The sequence below is a fragment of the Sapajus apella genome, unplaced genomic scaffold, assembly GCF_009761245.1.
Source record: "Sapajus apella isolate SASKATOON/1434 unplaced genomic scaffold, GSC_monkey_1.0 scaffold7, whole genome shotgun sequence".
NCBI classification, from domain to species: Eukaryota; Metazoa; Chordata; class Mammalia; order Primates; family Cebidae; genus Sapajus; species Sapajus apella.
The window spans coordinates 6,324,953-6,347,225 of record NW_022436947.1 but is presented as its reverse complement, the minus strand read 5'-3'; the positions used below and the strand labels follow the sequence as shown (position 1 = coordinate 6,347,225).

At 36.4% G+C, this 22,273-nt stretch overlaps 1 protein-coding gene across 7 annotated transcripts in view; it reads right to left on the bottom strand.

Annotated features, from left to right (window-relative positions):
* CNOT4 (CCR4-NOT transcription complex subunit 4) overlaps positions 1-22,273 on the bottom strand; it is a 148,139-nt gene that overhangs the window by 50,512 nt on the left and 75,354 nt on the right. For 6 of the 7 annotated variants that reach the window (XM_032275909.1, XM_032275912.1, XM_032275910.1 and 3 more), the window contains exons 3-6: positions 10,654-10,851; positions 3,225-3,311; positions 2,400-2,501; positions 1,551-1,676 (exon numbers count right to left, since the gene is read on the bottom strand). In XM_032275909.1, coding sequence (XP_032131800.1) covers positions 1,551-1,676; positions 2,400-2,501; positions 3,225-3,311; positions 10,654-10,851 — 513 coding nt within the window. Of the gene's footprint in view, positions 1-1,550; positions 1,677-2,399; positions 2,502-3,224; positions 3,312-10,653; positions 10,852-21,336; positions 21,476-22,273 lie in introns of all 7 variants that reach the window. The other variant, XM_032275911.1, reaches the window with a different exon arrangement.

The following is a 22,273-nucleotide window of genomic DNA, read 5'->3' as shown; positions in this document are numbered from 1 at the left end:
TCAAATTTCTTTTCTACATTGAGAAAGTGTTTAAACAACAACAAAAATAATCCCCTTTTAAAGTAATTTTAAACTCAGGTAAAGAGCAAGATAAATTCAGGACAACATCATGAAATGAGTTTTAAATTATTTTTTTTTAAATACATTTAGATATGAAATTTACATTTTTAAAACATGAGAAGTCTCGAAAATTATTTCTGGAATCAATTCTTCAGGAGATATGGCTTTCACTAATATGTGTGGAAAGCCACGAAGAGCTCAACTTGATATTAAAACGACTCTACAGGGGCAGTTCATAAAGACAGGTTAAATCCCATTACAAACAAGTTCCAAAGGACTACCTATACATTTTATTTTATTGTTTAATACTACTTTAAATGAGATCAACTTGGTGGGACTTGGAAATTGTGATATACAGAAACTGACAGAAAATATGAATAAAGTATACCCTCTATTAGATACAATTTAGTTTGAAATGGTTCTACCTTAGATTTCATTCAAGAGGGTTTCATCCAAAACACAACAACAACAAAAAAACAAAATAAAAAAGCATTTATTAAGAAATCAGTAAGTCATCTGTCCTTATTAAATATCAGATAGACCTTATTTTAACATTGTTTTTGAATCATAAAGACCACACTGTCAAGAAACTCCAATGTATTTATTATAATGGGATTTAATCTGTACTAGCTCCAAGTCAAAAAAAGGTAATACTCCATTTAACAATCTTTTCTTAACGGAGCCCCTACCAGACTTTCTCTAGTTTGACCTGGAGAATGAAAGGTAGCAATGAATGCCCCCCACCTTCTAAATGAGAAGTATTCCTGAAAAGTCCACAGCAACAATCTGAAGTCCTCATCTACAATAGGGAAGTGCAGCATTGTGCTTTGGTATAATCCTCATTTAATATGTCGTATGGTCAACATTTTTACTTGTTAAGGCATGTTTATACTACAAATTGAAAGGAGACAGGAGAAGAGGAAATGTAAAAAAGAACATAGGATATTAAGCCGTCAATTCACCCTTTATAGGATACTGACTCAGTGGACACTTTCAGGGAGAGAATAATTTTATAAAAATAATATTAGTTTATCAGTATCTTTTGACAGAATATTATTTTCTAGCAAGCTCTGTAAAGAGTATAGATTAGTTTAACAAATAATTACAATATCCCATTTAGCTTTCATTTTGTGGACATTCCCCTTAAAATAGCATTTCCCAAAGTGTTTTTCTGGTCAACTAAGTTCTGGTTGTAAATTACCTTCAAGGATACGTATTAGCATATTAAGGACTCTGAGGAAGTCTTAAAGCAAAGAAACCTGTTCATCTTCATTAATTTAGCATTTCAAACTTAACTGACCACAGACCTACTGTTATTGTAACAATATCCTGCAGAACTGACCTTCCATTAAACACTGTTTGGAAAATGCTACTTTAAAGTAAAATCAGTTTTTACAAAATCAAGTCCTTAGTTTTTGCTTTTGCAATTTTAACTAATAAAAAAAATACTCCCTTTTCTGTAAAGTTGATAATTCATATGACTTTACTACCTGCATTTCCTCTTTTGTGAAGCTGGCCGCCTCATCCCCCAATTCATGAAGATACATGCAGTCGGGTTTTGGACACTGCATATTCTTTAAGAAGTAACTGCAGTATTTTGTTGTACCTAGAGAGGCCTGCGGGAGGAAGAGGGGTAAAGGAAAAGAAGACTCAACGTGAACTGACAACACAATGAGAATCTCCATGTTTAGTGTTTTCACATCACCTAAAATGAGGCACTAACATGACAAAACAAAAAGTACGGCTGCAAATACTAGAGAACTATTATTAGCAGGATTTATTATAGATGACGCTCATTTGGAAAACTAAAAAAAAAAAAAAACCTGTCTACGGTATTCAAAACTTGAACACCCAAATCTTCCCTAGATATCAGGAGAGTAGATTTAAAAAAAAATCTGTTCCCTGTTATGAGTGATTAGACAAATTTCTTTTTCTAATTATGCCATCCTTCTTTCATTGAGAGTAAAGCTTTGTTTAGTGGGACTCTTCACTCAAACCTGAATCAATGTCCATATTTTAAGGACAAAAGATCAGAACGTCTACATATTTCTGATGAAAATAATGGTTCTATTTTCACAAAATAAGATTTATGTAAAAATATGATATTTTAAAAGATTATCCCCTAAAAATGAATGTGTTTATTCCTACCTGGTAAAACAGGACCCTACAGAAATCAGCAGTAAACAAAGTAGCTATAATAAATGGTATGGAACCCTAAGGTAGACTCTTCAAATTAACTGTCAAATTTAATATATAAATGCTCGATTCTCCTCTACTTACTATATTTTATCTCTTCTCCCTTAAAAAAAAAAAAAAAAGAATCAAGAGCACTATATTACCTTAAGTGTTCTGCCATCTACTACCACATTGTTGACACACTGTATGGCTCTGAGAGCATCTTCTGACCGGATATAGGTTACATAAGCACTGGCACTTGGACCCTAAAGTGAAAAGATCCCATTCCACTGTTATTAGCCTCAAATTAAACAATACTAAAAAAAATTCTGTTGCAACCTAGGGAATTCTAAAGACCTTGACGATTACTATTGCTAATGACAATAATTAGTAGTAATAGCAATTTTAATTAAATACTAAACTAGCTCATTTCAAAGTAATCATGCTCAATGAATTTTATCTGATTTTAAGAACACTGTAATATATGTGAATAAAATATTACTTTGGCTTGGCATTTATTTTTTTAAAAAGTCATTTGACAGGCTCATCAAGGTTATAAAAAATTAAAATTTAGATTTAAAAACAAGATTTAAAGGCTGTGTCAAATTATGTTCTCAAAAATAAATGCAATCTGGAGAACTATCTGATAACATCAGCATAAGAAAGACACTATTAAGTTTTCAATACCTGAAAATATTACAGATTAGAAATCATTATCTAATCATCATCTAATTATCATATTGCTTGATAACAGACTCACCTTCCCCTCCCCTTCACTCCATTACTAAATGTTTGTTTTACTATTTCCCTCTTATTATATCAACTGTAAGCACCAAAAAAATCCCCCACCCCACCAACAGAGGTCACTACACTGCTTAAGTCCTTGTCCCTCAAGCTTTCTAATCACAAAGAGCAAAGTTTCCTTTGGAACAGCGCAGGTCAAGCCCAGACCATAGGGAGGAAAGGCAAAATTCCCTAAAATTAGTTACCTGTGAGCCTGCATATGATGTGCTATTATTGATGACAACTTTATGTATTTTACCAAACTTCCCAAAATATTCTGGTCGTTTTAAAACCTATAAAAGAAGAAGAAATAAGGTATAAACTGTCCCCATTTTCAACAGCTTTATCCTTATAATGGAGACATTCATCACCCCTCTTCAGCAAAAGGAAAATAGTAATTTTTAATGTTTTCTAATAAATGTGACTACCTCCTAATTGCAGTATGTGTAACTAACCTACAGGAAATCAAAAGAGTCCAAAAGCTATTCTTTTCTTGACCCACTGAATAGAAACTGAGACTCACTAAGTTTGGTATTATCTACTATGTTCTAATAACTGTTCCAATAATCTATGGGATCTTACCTGTACAGTATTCTTAAACACAAAACAGATCAACGATCTTAACTACATTCCCATTAAGAGATGATCCTTATAAAAAAGCAATTCTTCAAAAACAATGGCCAAAATTATGTATTAAAGGTAGAGATAAAATTGAAAGAACAGAGACAGTCTATTCATAAATCTACTGTATATAAAATTTGATATATATTAAAACATTATTTATAAATTACAAATTTCAAATAACAGAGTGTCCACTCAACCCTCTATGCTTTATGATTTATCACTGTGCATATAGTTTCCTGTGTCAATCAATTTTATCATTTCTCATCTGTCCCATGAGGTTTTTTTCCTACTTTTCCTGGTATGTAACATTTGGGAAACAAATTTATACATTTCTTTATTATCTGGTTACTTCTTAGAGGTTATTTCCCCTATGTACCTCATCTGCTTTACTTTGTGAACACTATATGCATTCTTTCAGCTTCTCTTACAAGCTTAACCTTGGCTAATTTGACCTGTAAGTAGCTTGACAAAAACACATCTCCCATAATTTGCAACTACCTCAAAATTCTGTTTTCCTAGAATGTATCTTTAGACCTACTGCTCCTATAATCTCTCCAAATAGCAAGCTCTCTCCAAATGAAAGCTTTCTGCATGTACCTATTCATGTGTGTATAAAGTATTTCTTTCCATTCATATTTTATAACATTCTTATATACTTATAATTTAGCTATTATGTTCTGCATTTGATAGAATCAAAGCTTCATGAATAAATCTATGGCTGGTATATCATTAATTCTTAGTCTTCCACCTAATTAATAGTAATTAATCTTACCATATTTTATTTTAGGTGCTTGTAAGTATAAGGTTGTTATGTATGCTGCAGCCAATTCTAATGGATTAGAAGGTGAGGTGATTACACTGGGTTTCAATCTTTTTTCCACCCAAATCTCCTGAGGGATATGATAGTAATAGTAGCTAGCACAATGACCCTTAGGTTATTCGTAGCAAAGTCTCAGGTTGATAAAGAGAGAAGAGCAGAAGAGCAGAGCTTGAAAAAGCTTTCTGGAACTGCATTCAATATTCCAGCTGGATGCATACCAACTCAGCAACCAGCCTCATAGCTAAGACATCTGCTCCAAAGGGTTCAGACTAGTCACAGGTTGTCTTGCATCGGCATCATAAGTTTATGGCAGTAGTTCTCAAGAGGGCAGTCTGGAAATTTGTGAAAGCTTTTATTGGGGGAGGCTGTTAAAGTGAATGGGAGAGACTACTGGTGTTCAGTGGATAGGGACCAGAGATGTCTTACAAGGCTGAGGCTAGCCCCATACAACATAGAATGTCCTGCTCAATTTCTGAATGTCCTACAAGACAGGCATGAAATTGTTTATAATTAAGCCAGAAACAAATTCCATATTACATATAATTACAAAGTATTTTCCGAGTTGTAACATACATTGAGTTTCTAGGAAAACAAATAACATGTAATCAGGGGATGACTACACATGCTTCGTTTAAAATTTTACTAAGAACTATCTGAGAAAAATTACATTATTGATGTTTCATGGCACCTGAGTAGCCAATGCATACACCTGTAACAATCTGCATTTGTAGTTGTCACAGTCCATGATTTTCCAAATAGATACAACTAGCTTACTTCGTTATTACATAGGACAAAATAGTACGTTAAGAGCCTCAATATGTAAAGAAATCCTTTGACAATCTCGTTAAAATTCAGATTCAGATCCAGTAGATCTGAGTCAGGGTCAAAGAGTTTGCCTAATAAGTTCTCCGGTGAGGCCAGGTGCAGTGGCTCACGACTGTAATCCCAGCACTTTGGGAGGCCGAGGTGGGCAGATCACAAGGTCAGGAGTTCCGTCAGGAGTTTGGTCAGCCTGATCAATATGATGAAACCCTGTCTCTACTAAAAATACAAAAATTAGTCGGGCGTAGTGGCAGGTGCCTGTAATCCCAGCTACTTGGGAGGCTGAGGCAGGAGAATCACTTGAGGCAGAGGTTACAGTGAGCCGAGATCACGCCACTGCCCTCCAGTCTGGGCAACAGAGGGAGACTCCATCTCAAAATAAATTAATTAATTAATCAATTAATTAATTAAAAAGATTTTTCCTGATTGTATTTTTGCTATACATTAAAAAAAAAAAAAAAGTTATCTGGTGATATTAATGTTACTGGCCGAGAGGCCACATCTTGAATAGCAAGGTTCTAGAGTAGAAGCGTCCAAGGATTTATATGTACAAATAGTCTTTTTATAATTACTTTCCTTTTATTCCTCCTTTATATATACTTTTTCAAATTACGTGTGTAGACAAATTATATTATCAAGAAGTCATTTCATGAAAGTCAAAGGGTGTTAACATTAGTTTTTAAAAAGTAGACAGTCAAGTCTGATAAGGCTGAAGGCCAATGGTTTATGGAAACGGTTTCTAGCCAACATTTGGGTATTAACACCTTTGTAACAATATGAAATTGGTATGTAATTATATTTACACTGCAGCCAGAATGGTACTGTCAAAGCACAAATCTAGCCATGTCACTGTTCTTAAGAACATTCAAAAGCTTTCCACTGCCTTTAGGATGACGTGCAAACTCCTCAGCATGGTTAGAAAGCCCTTCATGATTCATTATCACTTACCTTACCAACCTTATCTCTGACCGCTGCATTCTAATCTTCCAGCCAAACAAATCACTTGCAGATTGAGGTCTTTCTCATCCAGAAGCACTTGTACAGTTCCTGTGCCAGAAGCACTTTACCCCAAAGACAGCAGAGGGGTATACAGCTCCCTCGCAAGGTTGAATGCTATCCCTTGTGCCTTCACAGCACACAAAACTTCTCATACTGTTACTTTTGTAAAAAGGAAGGTACTACTTACTATCTACTACTGCTTGATTATCAGTATATGCTCAGTGTCTTAATGCCTGCCATATTGTAGGTACTCAATAAACACTTAATGAAAACCTAAACTATCTTAGCATTAAACAAAAAAAATTACATGGATTTGTAATACTGGTGGCCCTCAAAGTATTAGCAAATGGCAAGTGGTTGATAAGAAATACAATGCCCAGGCAAGGGAAAAACAATGAATTTAAACTTTGCATATTAACTTGGATACTCTAGATTCTGCCTAAACAAATAGCAAAATAGTATTCTAGTGAACAAATAAAGGGTATGGAAAGTAGACAAAGCACCCTGTACATTGGCATATTATCTATACACTCAATGTCATATATGTACTTCACAGTGGGCCAGTTTCCCTACTAACATAAAAAATAAAAGGCCATTGGATGGAATTATAAATGCCCAAGGGCATGCCTAGTGACCAAAATGTCTACACTCCTTGGGAAAACAGTCAAGTATTCATAGACACTACAGAGAAAAAAACAAAAACTTGGTAATCAGATGGATGAATGAGTGAATAAATGAATAAATGGATGAACAAAAGGGCAATCATCAACAAAGAATACACTGTAATAGGAACTGTAGGATCATAGGCAAGTCACTCAAATTCCTTTTGCCTGAGTTTCTTATTTGTAAAATGAAACGTGGTGTCTTTAAAGTCATATAGTTCATTAAACAGGCTGCTCTTCTGGGTTACCACATACACCCAGGACTCTCTTCTTTATGCACTACCTAGATAACACCTATTAATTCTTCAAGCTGACCCTAATTATCCTCTCTCAGAGAAGCTTTCCGTCAATCTCCACACTAGCTAAATATTCTAATACATGCTCCCACAAAGCTGTGTACTTTCCTTTTATAAATACTCAGCACACATGTAAGCACTTAAATTCTGTCTTTCTTACCAGTCTGTAAGCTTGTGTCTGGCTTGCCACCTACTTCCCCCCAACCCCATCCTACCCCCCAGCCCCTCCCAAGGCACCCCCCACCCCATCAAAGTACCTAGCAAATGGTAGGTATTCAAGAATTAATTTGCAGAATGAATGAAATAGGTCCTCACAAATCTAAAATTTTAGGACTTAGAAGGTGATCATCATTACTTCTAATCTAATCGTTGGCTCTAATTACCTCGTCTTCTAAGATCATTTGTTTTACTACTGACCAACAAATGAATACATTTGACAATCAATCTTGGTTTGAAGTTTTCTGGTATGCAAAAATTATTTTCAAAATAAGCTTTAATTGTTCCCAAACTCTCCGATTCTGTTAATCAGAATTAGGTCAAATATCAAATTGTTCATCATCCAAAGACAATTAAATTACAAGGATCCTTCTTTGACTTAAAAGTGACGCTAACAATTTGAACCTTCTTTTGAGTTTCCTAGTAAAGCCAACTTTTAAGTTTTCCAAATACTAAAAAGATTAAAATGATAAATTAAAAGAATTTTAAAAGATATTATTTAGAAGTGGTACTATTTAATAAAAAGCAAAACACTGTCTCTGGTCTTCCTGGACTTTCAAGAGAAATAAAGGAAAGCAACTATTTGTTTTATTTAAGAAAATCCAATGCCCTCTCACCAAAAAAGAATTATTTCAAATATATAAAACTGGTAGAGCATATTTTTACGTATACTTATAGACTCATGATAAAGTACTCTCTCTCAGTGGTCACCACTTAGATTCTCAGTATAACACTTCAGATAAATCTTACTAGAGTTATTTGAAATGGAAATAAGAAATCTCTTTTAGTAAATCAAAAACTCTTATAGGATCAAGCATGGTGGCTCACACCTGTACTCCCAGCACTTTGGGAGGCCGAGGCAGGTGGATCACTTGAGGTCAGGAGTTTGAGACCAGCCTGGTCAACATGGTGAAACCCCATCTCTACTGGAAAACAAAAAAAAAAAAAATTAGCCGAGCATGGTGGCACATGCCTGTAATCCCAGTTCCTGGGGTGGTGGAGGCAGGAGAATCTCTTGAACCCAGCTGGTGAAGGCTGCAGTAAGTCAAGATCATGACACTGCACTTCAGCCTGGGCAACAGAGACTGTCTCAAAAACAAACAAACAAACAAAAAAGACCTCTTATAAATCACATACCCAAAAAGAAGAGGTAGGAAAACTTATAATCCAAAAATCACATTCAGTCAATGCCTTAATTTCATCCAAATTCTGGATGCTATTTCATATGCCTCCCAGTATTACAGCTGTTCAGATCCAAGATGCATTAATAAAAACAGCAACATCCATATTCAAGAGCTCTCAAATCAAGATAAAAGCTTCATTCATTTACTGGAATTGCAGTTTCAGAAAGGCAAAAGCAGATTCTCGGTGGGGGGCAGTGGCTCATGCCTGTAATCCCAGCACTTTGGGAGGCCAAGGCAGGCAGATTGCTTGAACTCAGGAGTTCAAGACCAGCCTGGGCAACATGACAAAACCCCGTCTCTACAAAAAATACAAAAACTAGCCAGATGTGATGGCATATATCTGTAGACCCAGCTACTTGTGGGGCTGAGGCACAAGAATCACTTAAGCCCAGGAGGTTGAGGCTGCAGTGAGCCATGATCATATCACACTGCACTCCAGCCTGGGTGACAAAGTGAGACAGTGTCGCCACCAAAAAAAAAAAAAAGTAGATTCTAATCAGTAAGATTAGTAGTAGTAAACAGAGACATAAATGTCCACTGGTCACTGGTTAGAAGAGTATACAGAAACGCCTTGTGGTTAGAAAGAAAGAAGAGTTAAAAGACAGAGATAGGAGGATTAGTGCAAAGTTGAGGTGTCATTCAAGGAAACGATCAAAGGTGAGGTAGGATTCTGTCTGCCTGGGGAATAACCACTACCTTACTTTAAAAAAAGGGAGAACTGGCTGCTGAAGCTGAGTCATAGACCTAAAATGAGCTCTCTGCTGAACATTTCTTACTGAAGAAGACTTTTTCTGTATAAACTCTAGACCAATCCTCCGGATTTCAAAAGAACTTGGTCTGCTGAGTATCATGTAACTACTGACTGCCAGCATCCCTGGACCTAGGTCCTAGTAATTCTTGAGTTGCCTCCATGTTTAATGTCCATGACAGATCCTTCTTACTAATGTCCCTGACTTTCGCAGGGTCAAAATCATTTCATATGGATTTTGAAGCCCTGTATAATCACAACACATATAAGCTCATCGTCAATAAAGATTCATTTTTTAAAATTAATTTTTACAAAAACAGGCTTTATACTCCTTAAAGGTCCTCCTCCTTTGGCCTTTAACATGCTCAGTCAAGTCCAAAGGTTCCTACCTCTGTAAGCATGTTCATTACACTCTTTCCTCTGATTGGTACTATGCCAAACATTACTTTACACTCTTCTCAAGGATCTTTTGGAAGATTCCCCCAAAAAAAGCTCTCTCCTACCAAGTAAACATTCTGTCTGTCAATTAGCTTATATTTGCCTTCTCAACAATCTAGTCAGTATCTCATGGTATATCAGAAACTAAAAATTAGCAGATGCATATCCAAGGGCCTCAGGAAAGTGTGAGTTCAACATTAATAAAGCTTGTGATGGAAGGGGAGAAAAAAGAGGTACTAAGCAAGTTAAGCGCTCTCCTCCCGCCGAAGGAATGACAAAGAAATTGGTCCTTTATTTCACATTACCAAATTTTCCCTCTTCCCACTAACTGGTTTAAGTGAGTAAGTAGGGAATGATGACACAGTATAGCAACGATTTTGAAAAACCAAGAATTACTACTTGTGCAGAATTTTTAAAATCCAGGTTACTAAAATCTCTAGTGGGTTCAAGTAACCACATCTCCACTGTTGGTCCTTATATAGATACAGAAAAGAGGAACGAACCAGAGTATTCATGTCACGCGTTAGCCTAAACAGCAAAATAGAATCATTATCCAAGTTTCACAGACTGTTAGCGTGTAAAAAATCTAGTTCAACTCCTTAGTTTTACAACTGAACAAACTGAAGCCAAGAAACACTAAGACACTTGCCTAAGATCACAACTGGTCATTGGTTTCTTAACAATTATTAAAAAGTAACTTACTATTTTCTCCTTCAAGATATGTGTTCAGAGGAATCACACAATTGAGCAGGGTCAACCATTATTTCCAAATAAGACAAGCAAACACAAAAAATATCAAGATGACAAAGAAAACAAGAGGACTTACCTCTGGGTCTGCTAGGCGCTGAGATAAACCTACAACAAAGACGAGGTTTTTTTGTACGACACGTACACTTGCCAAATGTTTGCGATTTTCTGATATTTTCTGTTTTCTCTCATTTTGTTTCTGTTTTTTCTCATTCTTTATCCTTTGCAGTTCTTCCTGGGAGAGTGGTTTATAAACTGCTGGGTCTTCTGGATATGGCTTTAAGCATGAAACAAACATAAGAAGTTGGCATTAAATTAAAAAAATTAAAAAACTGCATAAGCAATTATCTGATTCTGGGTGGTGGGCACGTGGTTATTTGTTACATTTTCCCTTTATCAATGTTTTAGTTGCTTAAAATTTTTTCTTATTTAATTTTTTTTGGAGGTTAGCACAGACCACTTTTAGTGCTAAAACTTAACATCTATGATTTAAAAGCAAAACAACAACAAACCAATCGTGACATTCCCCGCAGTATCTAACACAGTTTATGGGAAGATTCAGCTTCTAAGGTGCTATGCAAGAGGGAAAGAGGCCAGGCGCAGTGGCTCATGCCTGTAATCCCAACACTTTGGGAGGCCAAGGTGGGTGGATCACAAGGTCATGAGAGCAAGACCACCCTGGCCAACATAGTAAAACCCTGTCTCTACTAAAAATACAAAAATTAGCTGGGCATTGTGGCAGGCGCCTGTAGTCCCAGCTACTAGGGAGGCTGAGGCAGGAGAATTGCTTGAACAAGGGAGGTGTAGGTTGCAGTGAGCCAAGATCGCACCACTGCACTCCAGCCTGGGCAATAGTCAGACGTCTCCAAAAAAAAAAAAACAAAAAAAAAAAAAAAAAAAAAAAAAAAAAAAAAAAAAAAAGAGGCAGAATGTAAGTTCTTGCATCTAAACGTGAGTTTTACATATTATAATTAACAAATATTTAATGGAAACCTACTATGTGCTAGAAGATTAATGAATTTACACATTTGTTCTTAAAGCAATTATTATCGTGCCTGGAACTAGTAATTGCTCAATAAACACTAACAATCATACTATTGGGTGATCTTTTCTTTCTTAGCATTTTGATAGCATTTTCATTCCTACTGCTAATGCCAGGGCTACTAAAGGAGGGCTCTGGAGACAGAATGCTGGCACTGAATCCTAGCTCAGCCATTACTATCTGAATGACTTTGGCTAAGTCACGTGACCTTTCTACCTCAGTTTTCTCATCTGTAAAATGGAAACTATAGTTCTTTATTTATTCACCTATAAAGCGATTGACACTGTGTCCCACATATAAGCATTCAAGAGTCAGTATTACTACTAAAAGCAAATAGTTAATGATAAATGGAAGATGGGGCACATTATTTTTTCTTTTCTTCCCTGCCCCCAGACCCCTGCACACACAACACCAATGCAGGGGCACATTAAATGCCATAATATTTTAAACAGGATAGGAAGAGATTCCAGGACTGGAAACACAACTGGTAGGGAAATTGGCACCTACCAGAATACAAGAGTGGGGAACAACATAAACAATGCCAAACCAAAAATTTTTTTAAAAAGGTGGAAACAAGGAAGAGTGAAAGAAATAGCCACAAGCCTGAAATTTTGCTATGACTTTAATGTAAAGCTAACTTCCATCTCTTCATATATGTTAAAAAACAAAAAACTCTCAAATTTGTGAACATACCCAGACTAAAGCTGACGGCAATTAACAAAGTGAGATTAGACCCTATATTCCACAACTTTTACTAGTATATATACTGAGGTCTCCAAAAACCCTAAAAACCCTATTCTTTCCCTTTTATTCCTACTTTCAACTTTAATTTACTGCTTTTTAAGAAAACCTAATACTCTTCATAGTTTACCTTATCATCAATAAATTAGAGCTGGTGACCCAAAAAAAGATTCAGGCTTAATCCTCAATGGTTTGGTAGGATGTAAGTACCATTTGATTCCCACATTAAGAATTTGAATCTTTGAGTTAGTTGATCCTATTTGACATACTCCAACTTATCTGTAAGTGAAAGGCATACAAAGAAACTTTCTCAGTAATTTACCTGATTTTTTTTTTTTTTTTTTTGGGGGGGACGGAGTTTCGCTCTTGTTACCCAGGCTGGAGTGCAATGGCGCGATCTCGGCTCACCGCAACCTCCGCCTCCTGGGTTCAGGCAATTCTCCTGCCTCAGCCTCCTGAGTAGCTGGGATTACAGGCATGCGCCACCATGCCCAGCTAATTTTTTGTATTTTTAGTAGAGACGGGGTTTCACCGTGTTGACCAGGATGGTCTCGATCTCTTGACCTCGTGATCCACCCGCCTCGGCCTCCCAAAGTGCTGGGATTACAGGCTTGAGCCACCGTGCCCGGCCATTTACCTGATTTTTATATGATTTTAGGACTTTCTCCAGGATCAAATATAAATTTTGTATAATTTCAGAAGCTCAATAAATATTTGCCAAACATCAAAGCTACTCTCTAGAATTAAAAACTTAGCATTTCTGTCTTTTAAAAGCCACCAAAAACAAAAACTCCCACTTTTTAAATTAAAACATAAATTATGTTTTATGTTTTTATTAAAACATAAAATTTCTTGCATTTTAATTTAAGGACTCAAACAGTTAAAGATCTATTAAGGTAAGTTCAGTTCCTCAATTATGTAGTCTTCTACATTTAAGGTTTTTCTTAATGCTTCATCTCAAAACTTTCCTCTACACTTTTTCTGTACTTATAATTATCTCCTTCAATCTTAATCTATTTGTCTGGATGATTTTAATCCCTTGAAGCTATTTGGGGCTACAAAGGCACAAATGTAAAAAGATATAAAAGAGAACTATAATATTAACTAATTAAAATACCTTTCTATAAATTAAATTTTTCATTTGCACCTAGAAAAGCTGTTTTCTACCCCAGAATTCCTGGGGTAGTTCCTTTTGAAGTGTTTACAATTAAGTTCATTTGAGGCCGGGCGCGGTGGCTCACGTCTGTACTTCCAGCAGTTTGGGAGGCTGAGGTAGGCAGATCACTTGAGGTCAGGAGTTCAAGACCAGCCTGGCCAACATGGTGAAACCATGTCTCTACCAAAAATTAAAAAAAAAAAAAAAATTAGCAGGGTGTAATGGCATGAGCCTGTAATCCCAGCTATTTGGGAGGCTGAGGCAGGATAATTGCTTGAAATCAGGAGGCAGAGGTTGCACGCCACTGCACTCCAGCCTGAGCAACAGAACCAGACTCCATCTCAAAAACAAACAAAAAACAATTAAGCTCATTTGAAAGCTGCTGCTCTTCACTAACATCTAAAATGGCGATGTTCCACTGTCTGAATGGATCAAACATATGGAGTGCTCCTAGTTTTGTTTCAAAGTATAGTTGATGCACTGCATTTTACCAGTCCATAACAAGAAAAGTACAAAAACTGAGATAAGCATTTGGAAACTCTCAGAGCAACTGACACTACCACAACATTCAGGTACATCACCAGTGGACTCTGCAGAATAAGGTATTTTTCAGTGTAGTAAAACATATGACACAAGCAAAATATCAGCCATGCATAATAGAGCTCTAGATCAGTCTTCAAAGAAAGGGGAAAAGAAAGAAAAGAAAAATCCGGATGTTCATCACAGACAATGTAAGAAGCAATGATGTAACTTTTCTGAGACTTAGATTTTTCTGAGAACTGGCAGAATGTGACAAACACCCTAAGCTTTTTCCTTTGTTAGCATTCTGTGATATTGTATAAAATACAGATTAAACATGAGGCAAAGTAATGTAATATTTGAAAATGCATGAACACAAAAAAATTGATGAAGAGTGACAAGAAAGAAAAATAAAGTTGCAATATCAACTCTTATCAAATACATTACTGATGCACTATCATGTTGAGCATATAACACTGGGTTATATTGTTGTCTTGGTCTTTTTGCTATGTTATTCCAAGTTTTGTGTCTATGGAAATATATTTTCATCACGCTTCAAAGTCAGTGTTGTTGGAACATAACTGCTACACAAAAGTTACAAACACAGGAGAACATGAGACAGAGTATTCTACTACAATTTACCCTCCAAATATATCTTATTTCAGTATCTTAAAAGAAGTTACAAATACTAGTTGTTTAATCTTAACATCTGAAAAATATAAAATACACTAATTTAATCTAACCACAAATAGCAAATGCATGATCAAAAGATGTATTAACCTCAACTTGTCCAAAAGGTTTATTAAAACGTTGAAAAAGCATGTGTTCCACAATAGTGCCTCCTCCACTACAATTCCTTCTCTACACACACCACCATATATATACCTACTGTACAAACCTAAGGTCAGAAAAATCGATAAACTAACACAGTGAAATAATGAGAGGTAGACTATAAAGATGTACAAGCTGGGTGCAGTGGCTCACACCTGTAAATCCAGCACTTAGGGAGGCTGAGGTGGGAGGATTGCGAGACCAGCCTAGGCAACATAGTGAGACTGCCATCTCCACAAACAAACAAACAAAAATTAGCCAGGCATGGCGGTGTGCACCTACAGTTGCAGCTACTTGGGAGGCTGAGTGAGGCAGGAGGAATGCTTGAGCACAAGAGTTCGAGGCTGCAATGAACTATGATGGCACCACTGTGCTCCAGCTTTGGGTGACAAAGCAAGATCCTATTTCAAACAAATGGGGGAGATGAAGAAACCAAACATGAATAACTGCAGACAGTAAGACTCACAAAGCTAATAATACTACTACTAAAAATTAATATTAAGAAAAATACAAGCTGGGTATAGTGGCTCACACCTGTAATCCCAGTATTTTAGGAGACCGAGACGAGTGGATCACCTGAGGTTGGGAGTTTGAGACTAGCCTAGCCAACATGGTGAAACCCTGTCTCTACGAAAAATACAAAAATTAGCCAGGCGTGATGGCAGGCATCTGTAATCCCAGCTTCTCGGGAGGCTGAGGCAGGAGAATCACCAGAATCCAGGAAGCAAAGGTTGCAGTGAGCCTAGATCATGCCATTGAACTCCAGCCTGGGGGACAGGAGTGAAACTGCATCTCAAAAGAAAAGGAGAGAGGAGAGAAGAGAAGAAAAGAGAAATAAAACTGATCAACTTTTTGACTAAAACATATATTTCTAGGAATATAGCATCAAATGAAAAGTTACAAGTAGAAAATTTCTATTTAAAGGTACAATTGTAATGCAAAATAGGTTGCCTATGAAGAAGTATTTAGATATAACACTATTTTTAACAGTGATAAACTGCCAAATAACTAGTTAACATGGTTTGCAGTTTCTAGTGTAACCACTTCAATGTCTTCCACATATGTAGTTATGTTTCCACTTTTTTTTTTTTTTTTTTTTTAAGACAGAGCCTTGCTCTGTCACCAGGCTGGAGTGCAGTGGCCTGCTCTTGGTTCACTGCAACCTCCGCCTCCTAGGTTCATGCAATTCTCCTACCTCAACCTCCTGAGTAGCCGGGACTACAGGTGGTGTGCCACCATGCCCAGCTAATTTTTGTACTTTTAGTAGAGACAGGGTCTCATCATGTTGTCCAGGATGGTCTCGATCTCCTGACCTCATGATCTACCTGCCTCAGCCTCCCAAAGTGCTGGGATAATAGGCAAGAGCCACCACGTCCGGCCACATTTCCACTTTTATTCCAAATGCTATTTACATGTATTCTCTTTTTTATTAAACTTGCTAAGACTTTAATTATTTTATTGGTCTTTTCAGAGACCCAGCTCTAATCTTTATTTTCATTTTGATTTCTTTAAACCAAGAGTTATGGTGGACCATAACTTACATATTACAGGTAAATGAACTTTTAAAAATCCTTTTGCTGTTAACATCTAATTTGATTATACCAATTTTTTAGGGTCCTGGTTTCCAGTAATGGAAAGCTAATTAACCTCTTAATAAAAACCATGAAAAATACAACATAAAACTTTTTTTTCTTTTTACTAACATCTTAAAAATCTATGCTGGAAAAATCCCAAGACAATTTTTCGTTGAAAGTAAAAATACAAAGGCTAAACAGAAAATCTGATAAAAATCAAATGGGATGGGGAGAGAAAGAGATGGGGGGAAAGAACATTCAAAGCCCAACACCAGCCCATGGTAGTCTTTGGCAAGATAGGTCCCATGATAAGCTGAGATACAGCCCATCTCCAAATGATGGGCTCAGGACAAGAACAAATTACAAACCAAAGTGTACTCCCAGGATAAGAACTACAGAAAGGTCAGAATAAGGTAAGAAAAAAGGAAAAGAAGATAGGGAAAAACATCCTGGACATATTGTTGAAGTCAACCCTAGGAAAGAGTTGCAGCACTGAGATACATAGCTTGGCTAAATCAAAGGACCTTTAAGCACATGGCAGCCCTAATGCCAATGTTTACAGAACTCAGCAGAAGCCAAATTAAAGCTTCTCTAGAGAGGAGCAAATCCACACTAGTCCTTGAGGAACTTTAAAAATAATTTTCTCAATGACAACCACAAGGAACCAGCCACATCAACCAAACACATAAAGAAATACAACAACATGAACAACAATAAACAGAAACATACCCCACAGTCTTCAGCCACTGGAATTACTAGACAAATATATTTTTTTAAAAAAAATAATGCTTCTGTTTAAAAAACATATAAGCTTGAATATACCTGCAGGGTATAATAATCTATTTTAAAATAACAGCAAGAGTAGGGAAAAAAAAAAAGCAAACATTACTTCCACGAATGGAAAACACAAAACCAATAGTTAAAAACTCAAAGGACATATTTAGTGGCAGACTGGACCCAAAAGAAACTATTCACATATGAGGATAGATCAGAAGAAATCATTTACTAAGGTATTAAGGAGAAAGAACATACAGAAAAGAGATTAAGAGACATAGAAGATAGTAAAAAAAAAATCTGAAAAATATTTAATCAGAGTCACAGAGGAGAAGAAAGAGAAAAAAGGTAATATCTGAAGAAATAATAGCTTAATTGAAATCTTGAACTAAGAAAATTTACTCGCCCACAGATTTGAAAAGTCTTCCAAGGAGGATAAATTTTTAAAATACACAAGAGTTTTACTTTTTAGAATTGGTTAATTTTTCCATTGTGGCCTAACAGTTTTTTGACCACTGCTCTTGTATTTAAAGTTGTGCACAAATTTATCTGTACAAAGTTATGCACGCACACACACATCTTGCTAATTCTGTTATTCAAATTCACCATTTTCTTTTGATTGTCTACTTCATCTATTTCTAAAATACAGAAGTTAAAGTCTCTCCGTTATAAATACAGATGTCAGCTTCTCCTGGTATTTATAATGGCTCAATATACTTCAAAGCTGTACTGTTAAGTAAATAAAGATTCATGACTCTGTGGACCTTTTGCCTTTTAAAATGCGTTTGATCTTGAATTTTATTATGACTAATATCAGTATTCGTATATCTTCTTTCCTATAATTTCCATTTGCCCAATGTATCATTTTTCCTTCCTTTCATTAATACTGTTCTTGTATATGCTTCTAGTCAATCGGTTCTACAAGTTTTATTAGGAAAAAGAGCAGTCCCTCATTTTCCCTCCTCCTCTGCAACCAGTTGCCTCTCCCTAGAAATAATCATGTTGACTCTTTTAGATGATTCTTTGTCATTTACTCCCCTAACTCTAAATAATATGTTCATATTGCTACTTCTTGATGTCTCAGTTTTAGATATTATCACATTAAACAACTTGAAGATCTAGCTCTGTCAGTCTCCCTCATCAAACATCCTGAGTCCACTTTGTAACTTCTACCGTAGCTTTGGTTAGTGCAATATTCAGAATTACATTATTATAAAATGATAACGTTATTTACACACTTCCACGTCCGGCCACGAAAGTAACAGACTTGGCCTATCACCATAAACAACTAGAAAACTAGACAAAATACAGGAAATAACTATTTTCAGACACTGAACAAACAGCCAATGAACAGCAAGACTGTGATCTCTGAAAAAAAAAAAAAAATAAGATGACTACCATGACCACCCTAGCTTTCTGCTCTTCCAGCACTTACTGGATCCTGGTACTGAGTCCAAAAGTCATAATGAACAGAGGGGACGGCCAGTGACCAAAATTAGAAGAGGCAGAGACAACTGAAATATATGGGGCAAAATACCACAAAAAGGGAGTTAGTCCAAAAAGAATTTCAGAATAGAAGAATACTGTGATAGCTAGTTTTCATAGGTGTCTTTCCAATGAGATACCTAGTAGAGTCCACACCAATAATGAATTTAGGAAAGAAATAAAAGAGAATACCAGTGGCATGCAAATTCTTTCAGAAGGCAGAAGATGAGGAAACATTTCCAACTCATTTTATGAGCACAGTATGCCTTTGATACCAAAACTGAAAACAATATAAAACTACAAAGAAATATTCTTCTTGACACAGACACAAAAATCTTCCAAAAATATTAGCAAACTGAATATAAAAAGGATAATACACCATAATCAAGTGATGTTTATCTTTGGGATGAAAAGCTGATTCAAAAATTAACATAGGCCAGATGTAGAGGTTCATGCCTATAATCCCAACACTTTGGGAGGCTGAGGCAGGAGGAACGCATGAGGGCAGCAGTTCAAAACCAGCCTGGACAACATAGTGAGCCTGTCTCTGCAAAAATAATTTTTTAAAAAAATTATCCAGGTGTGGCGGTGCACCTGTAGTCCCAGCTACTTAGGAGACTGAGGCAGGAGATTTGCTTGAGCCCAGAGGTTGAAGCTGCAGTGAGCTACAATCAAGCCAACTGGACTCCACCAGGGGCAACAGATCAAGACCCTATCACTTTTAAAAAAAACAAAACAAAACAAAAAAACCATAAATCACTGTTTCAACATAATAAAGGGAGAAAAAAGTATGACCACCTCAATAGTATCAAAAAAGGTATTTGGCAAAATTTAACATCATTCATGATAAAATCTCTCAGCAAATTAGGAATAAAGGAAAACTCCCTTGACCTGATAAAAGACTAAACCAAAAAATGCACAGACAGCAACATACTTAATAGTGAAATACTTAACATCTTCCTGCTTAGATTGAGAACAAAGATATCTTTATTATCACTTCAACATTATACACTAGAGGGGTTACCCAGTACAATTAAGGCAAGAAAAAAAATTTTTAAACACAAGAGCCAGGTGTCTACAATCCCAGCACTTTGTGGGGGCTGAGGTGGGCAGATACTTGAGGCCAGGAGTTCAAGACCGGCCTGGGCAACATAGCGAGACCTCTAAAAAAAATTGTTTTAAATAATTAGCCAGGCATGGTGGTGCATGTGTATAGTCCCACCTACAGGGAGGCTAAGACAGAAGTACTGGTTGAGCCCAGGAGTTCTAGACTGCAGAGAGTCATATTTGCACCACTGTACTTCACAGCCTGAGTGACAGAGCAAGACCTTGTTGCTAATAAAAAATTTTTTTAAAGCAGAGATTGGAAAGGAAAGAGTACAGCTGTCTTTATGCACAGAAGACGTAATCACCTATGTGGAAAATCCTAAGGAATCCATTTAATTAACAAGGTTTCTTGATACAGATTGTCAACATTCAAAAATGGTACAATAGCAATAAACAACTAGAAAATGAATTTTAGAAACAATATGTTCTATAGCTCAAAAAACAAAATATGGATGAATATAACAAAATATGGTGTACTATTCTGTATACTGGAAACTACAAAACATTGCTAAAGAAATTTTTTTTTTTTTTTTTTTGAGACGGAGTTTCGCTCGTTACCCAGGCTGGAGTGCAATGGTGCGATCTCGGCTCACCGCAACCTCCGCCTCCTGGGTTCAAGCAATTCTCCTGCCTCAGCCTCCTGAGTAGCTGGGATTACAGGCACGCACCACCATGCCCAGCTAATGTTTTGTAGTTTTAGTAGAGACGGGGTTTCACCATGTTGACCAGGATGGTCTCGATCTCTTGACCTCGTGATCCACCCGCCTCGGCCTCCCAAAGTGCTGGGATTACAAGCGTGAGCCACCGCGCCCGGCCAAGAAATTTTTTAAACTTAGAAAAATGTCAAGATATACATTTTTAAGATGTCATTTTTCCTCAAAATGATCTATCTATACAGTTAATGCAATCTCCATCAAACCTCAGTAGGCTTTTTGTGGAAACCGACAAACTGATTCAAAAATTTATGTGCAAATGCTAAGTACTTAGAATACCCAAAATAAATCCTAAATAGAATAACAAAGTTGAAAACCTTGTCATGCCAGGTTTCAAAACTTACAGTAATAAAGACAGTACAGTATGGGCATATGGATAGATATAATCATCAATGGACAGAATACAGATGCTAGTAATAGACTTATACATTTATGCGCAATTGACTTTCAAGAAAGATTTAAAAAACAATCAAGAGTGAAAGGACAGCGTTTTCTGCAAATGATGCTGCAAAAACAGAGTATCAATATAGGAAAAAAAATAATAAATCTGGACCCCTACCTCACATGTGAGCCACTGTAGCATAATATGATTGCTTTTTCATTTCTGTACAACTTTTTGTTTCCCCTAATCTGTTTTGTCTGATTATATTTTTATGTGTTTATTACTAATTCAACCATTAAATCTCTTCCAACTGGCAAAATGGCCTCATAAGACATTTCTCTTTTCGAACACCAAGTATTCTTTTAATTTTATCTTTTTCTACAAATCCCTCTTGGAGTTTTCTGATGTGTTGCATTTTGTACTGGTTGCCCTCTTTACCTTGGGCACAGCTGTCATTCTTCCCCAACATTTCAGGAATCCAGGTGCTTCTCCCCTGTGTTGGATCTCCTGTTTCCTTTATCCCATGATTCTCCGTTCTTTATTCCTTCATGTTGGTGGGGCACATCCTCCAAAATTCCTGAGAGAAAATGCATGGTAAAAAAAATTTTGAGGCCTCTTGGGTCTGAAAACGTCTTTTAGTGTACCTTCACACTTAACAGTTGAGCAGATATGGAATCCTAAGACGAAAATTAATTTCCTCCAGAAGTGTCTTCTAGCTTGAAGTCTTGCTATTGAAAAGTCTGAAACGATTCGGATTCCTTGTCTTTTACATGTGATCTACTTTTTTCCTGGAAGCTTGTAGAACTTCTTTGTCTTCAGTATTCCGGTATTTCAAAATAAAAAAGTTTGTGCTGGACACTTGATAGGCCCTTTCAATCTGAAAATATGTTCTTTGGTTCTGGGAAATATTCTTCAATCATATTCTTGGATGATTACTTCCTCTCTGTATCTGTGATCTCTTCCTAGAGTACTGATCTCTTCCTAGAGCGCTTAATTATTTGGTATTTGACCTCCTTGAATGATCCTCAAATAAACTTAATCTCTTCTCTCAAATATTTCATCTCTGTTGCTTTTTGTATTACTTTCTAAGAAATCTTCTCAACTCCATCTTCCAATGCTTTGCTTCAGTTATTTTTGCTATTATATTTTAATTTTCAATAACAATGGTTACTGTTATCGAATACTCTTCTTTATATCATCCTGTACTTTCTTTTCTTTTCTTTTCTTTTTTTTGAGGTAGTGTCTTGCTCTGTCACCCAGGCTGTAGTGCAGTGGCACAAGCATGGCTCACTGTAGCTTCAACCTCCTGGGTTCAAGCGATCCTCTCACCTTAGCCTCTCGAGTAGCTGGGACTATGAGCATGTGCCACCACCCT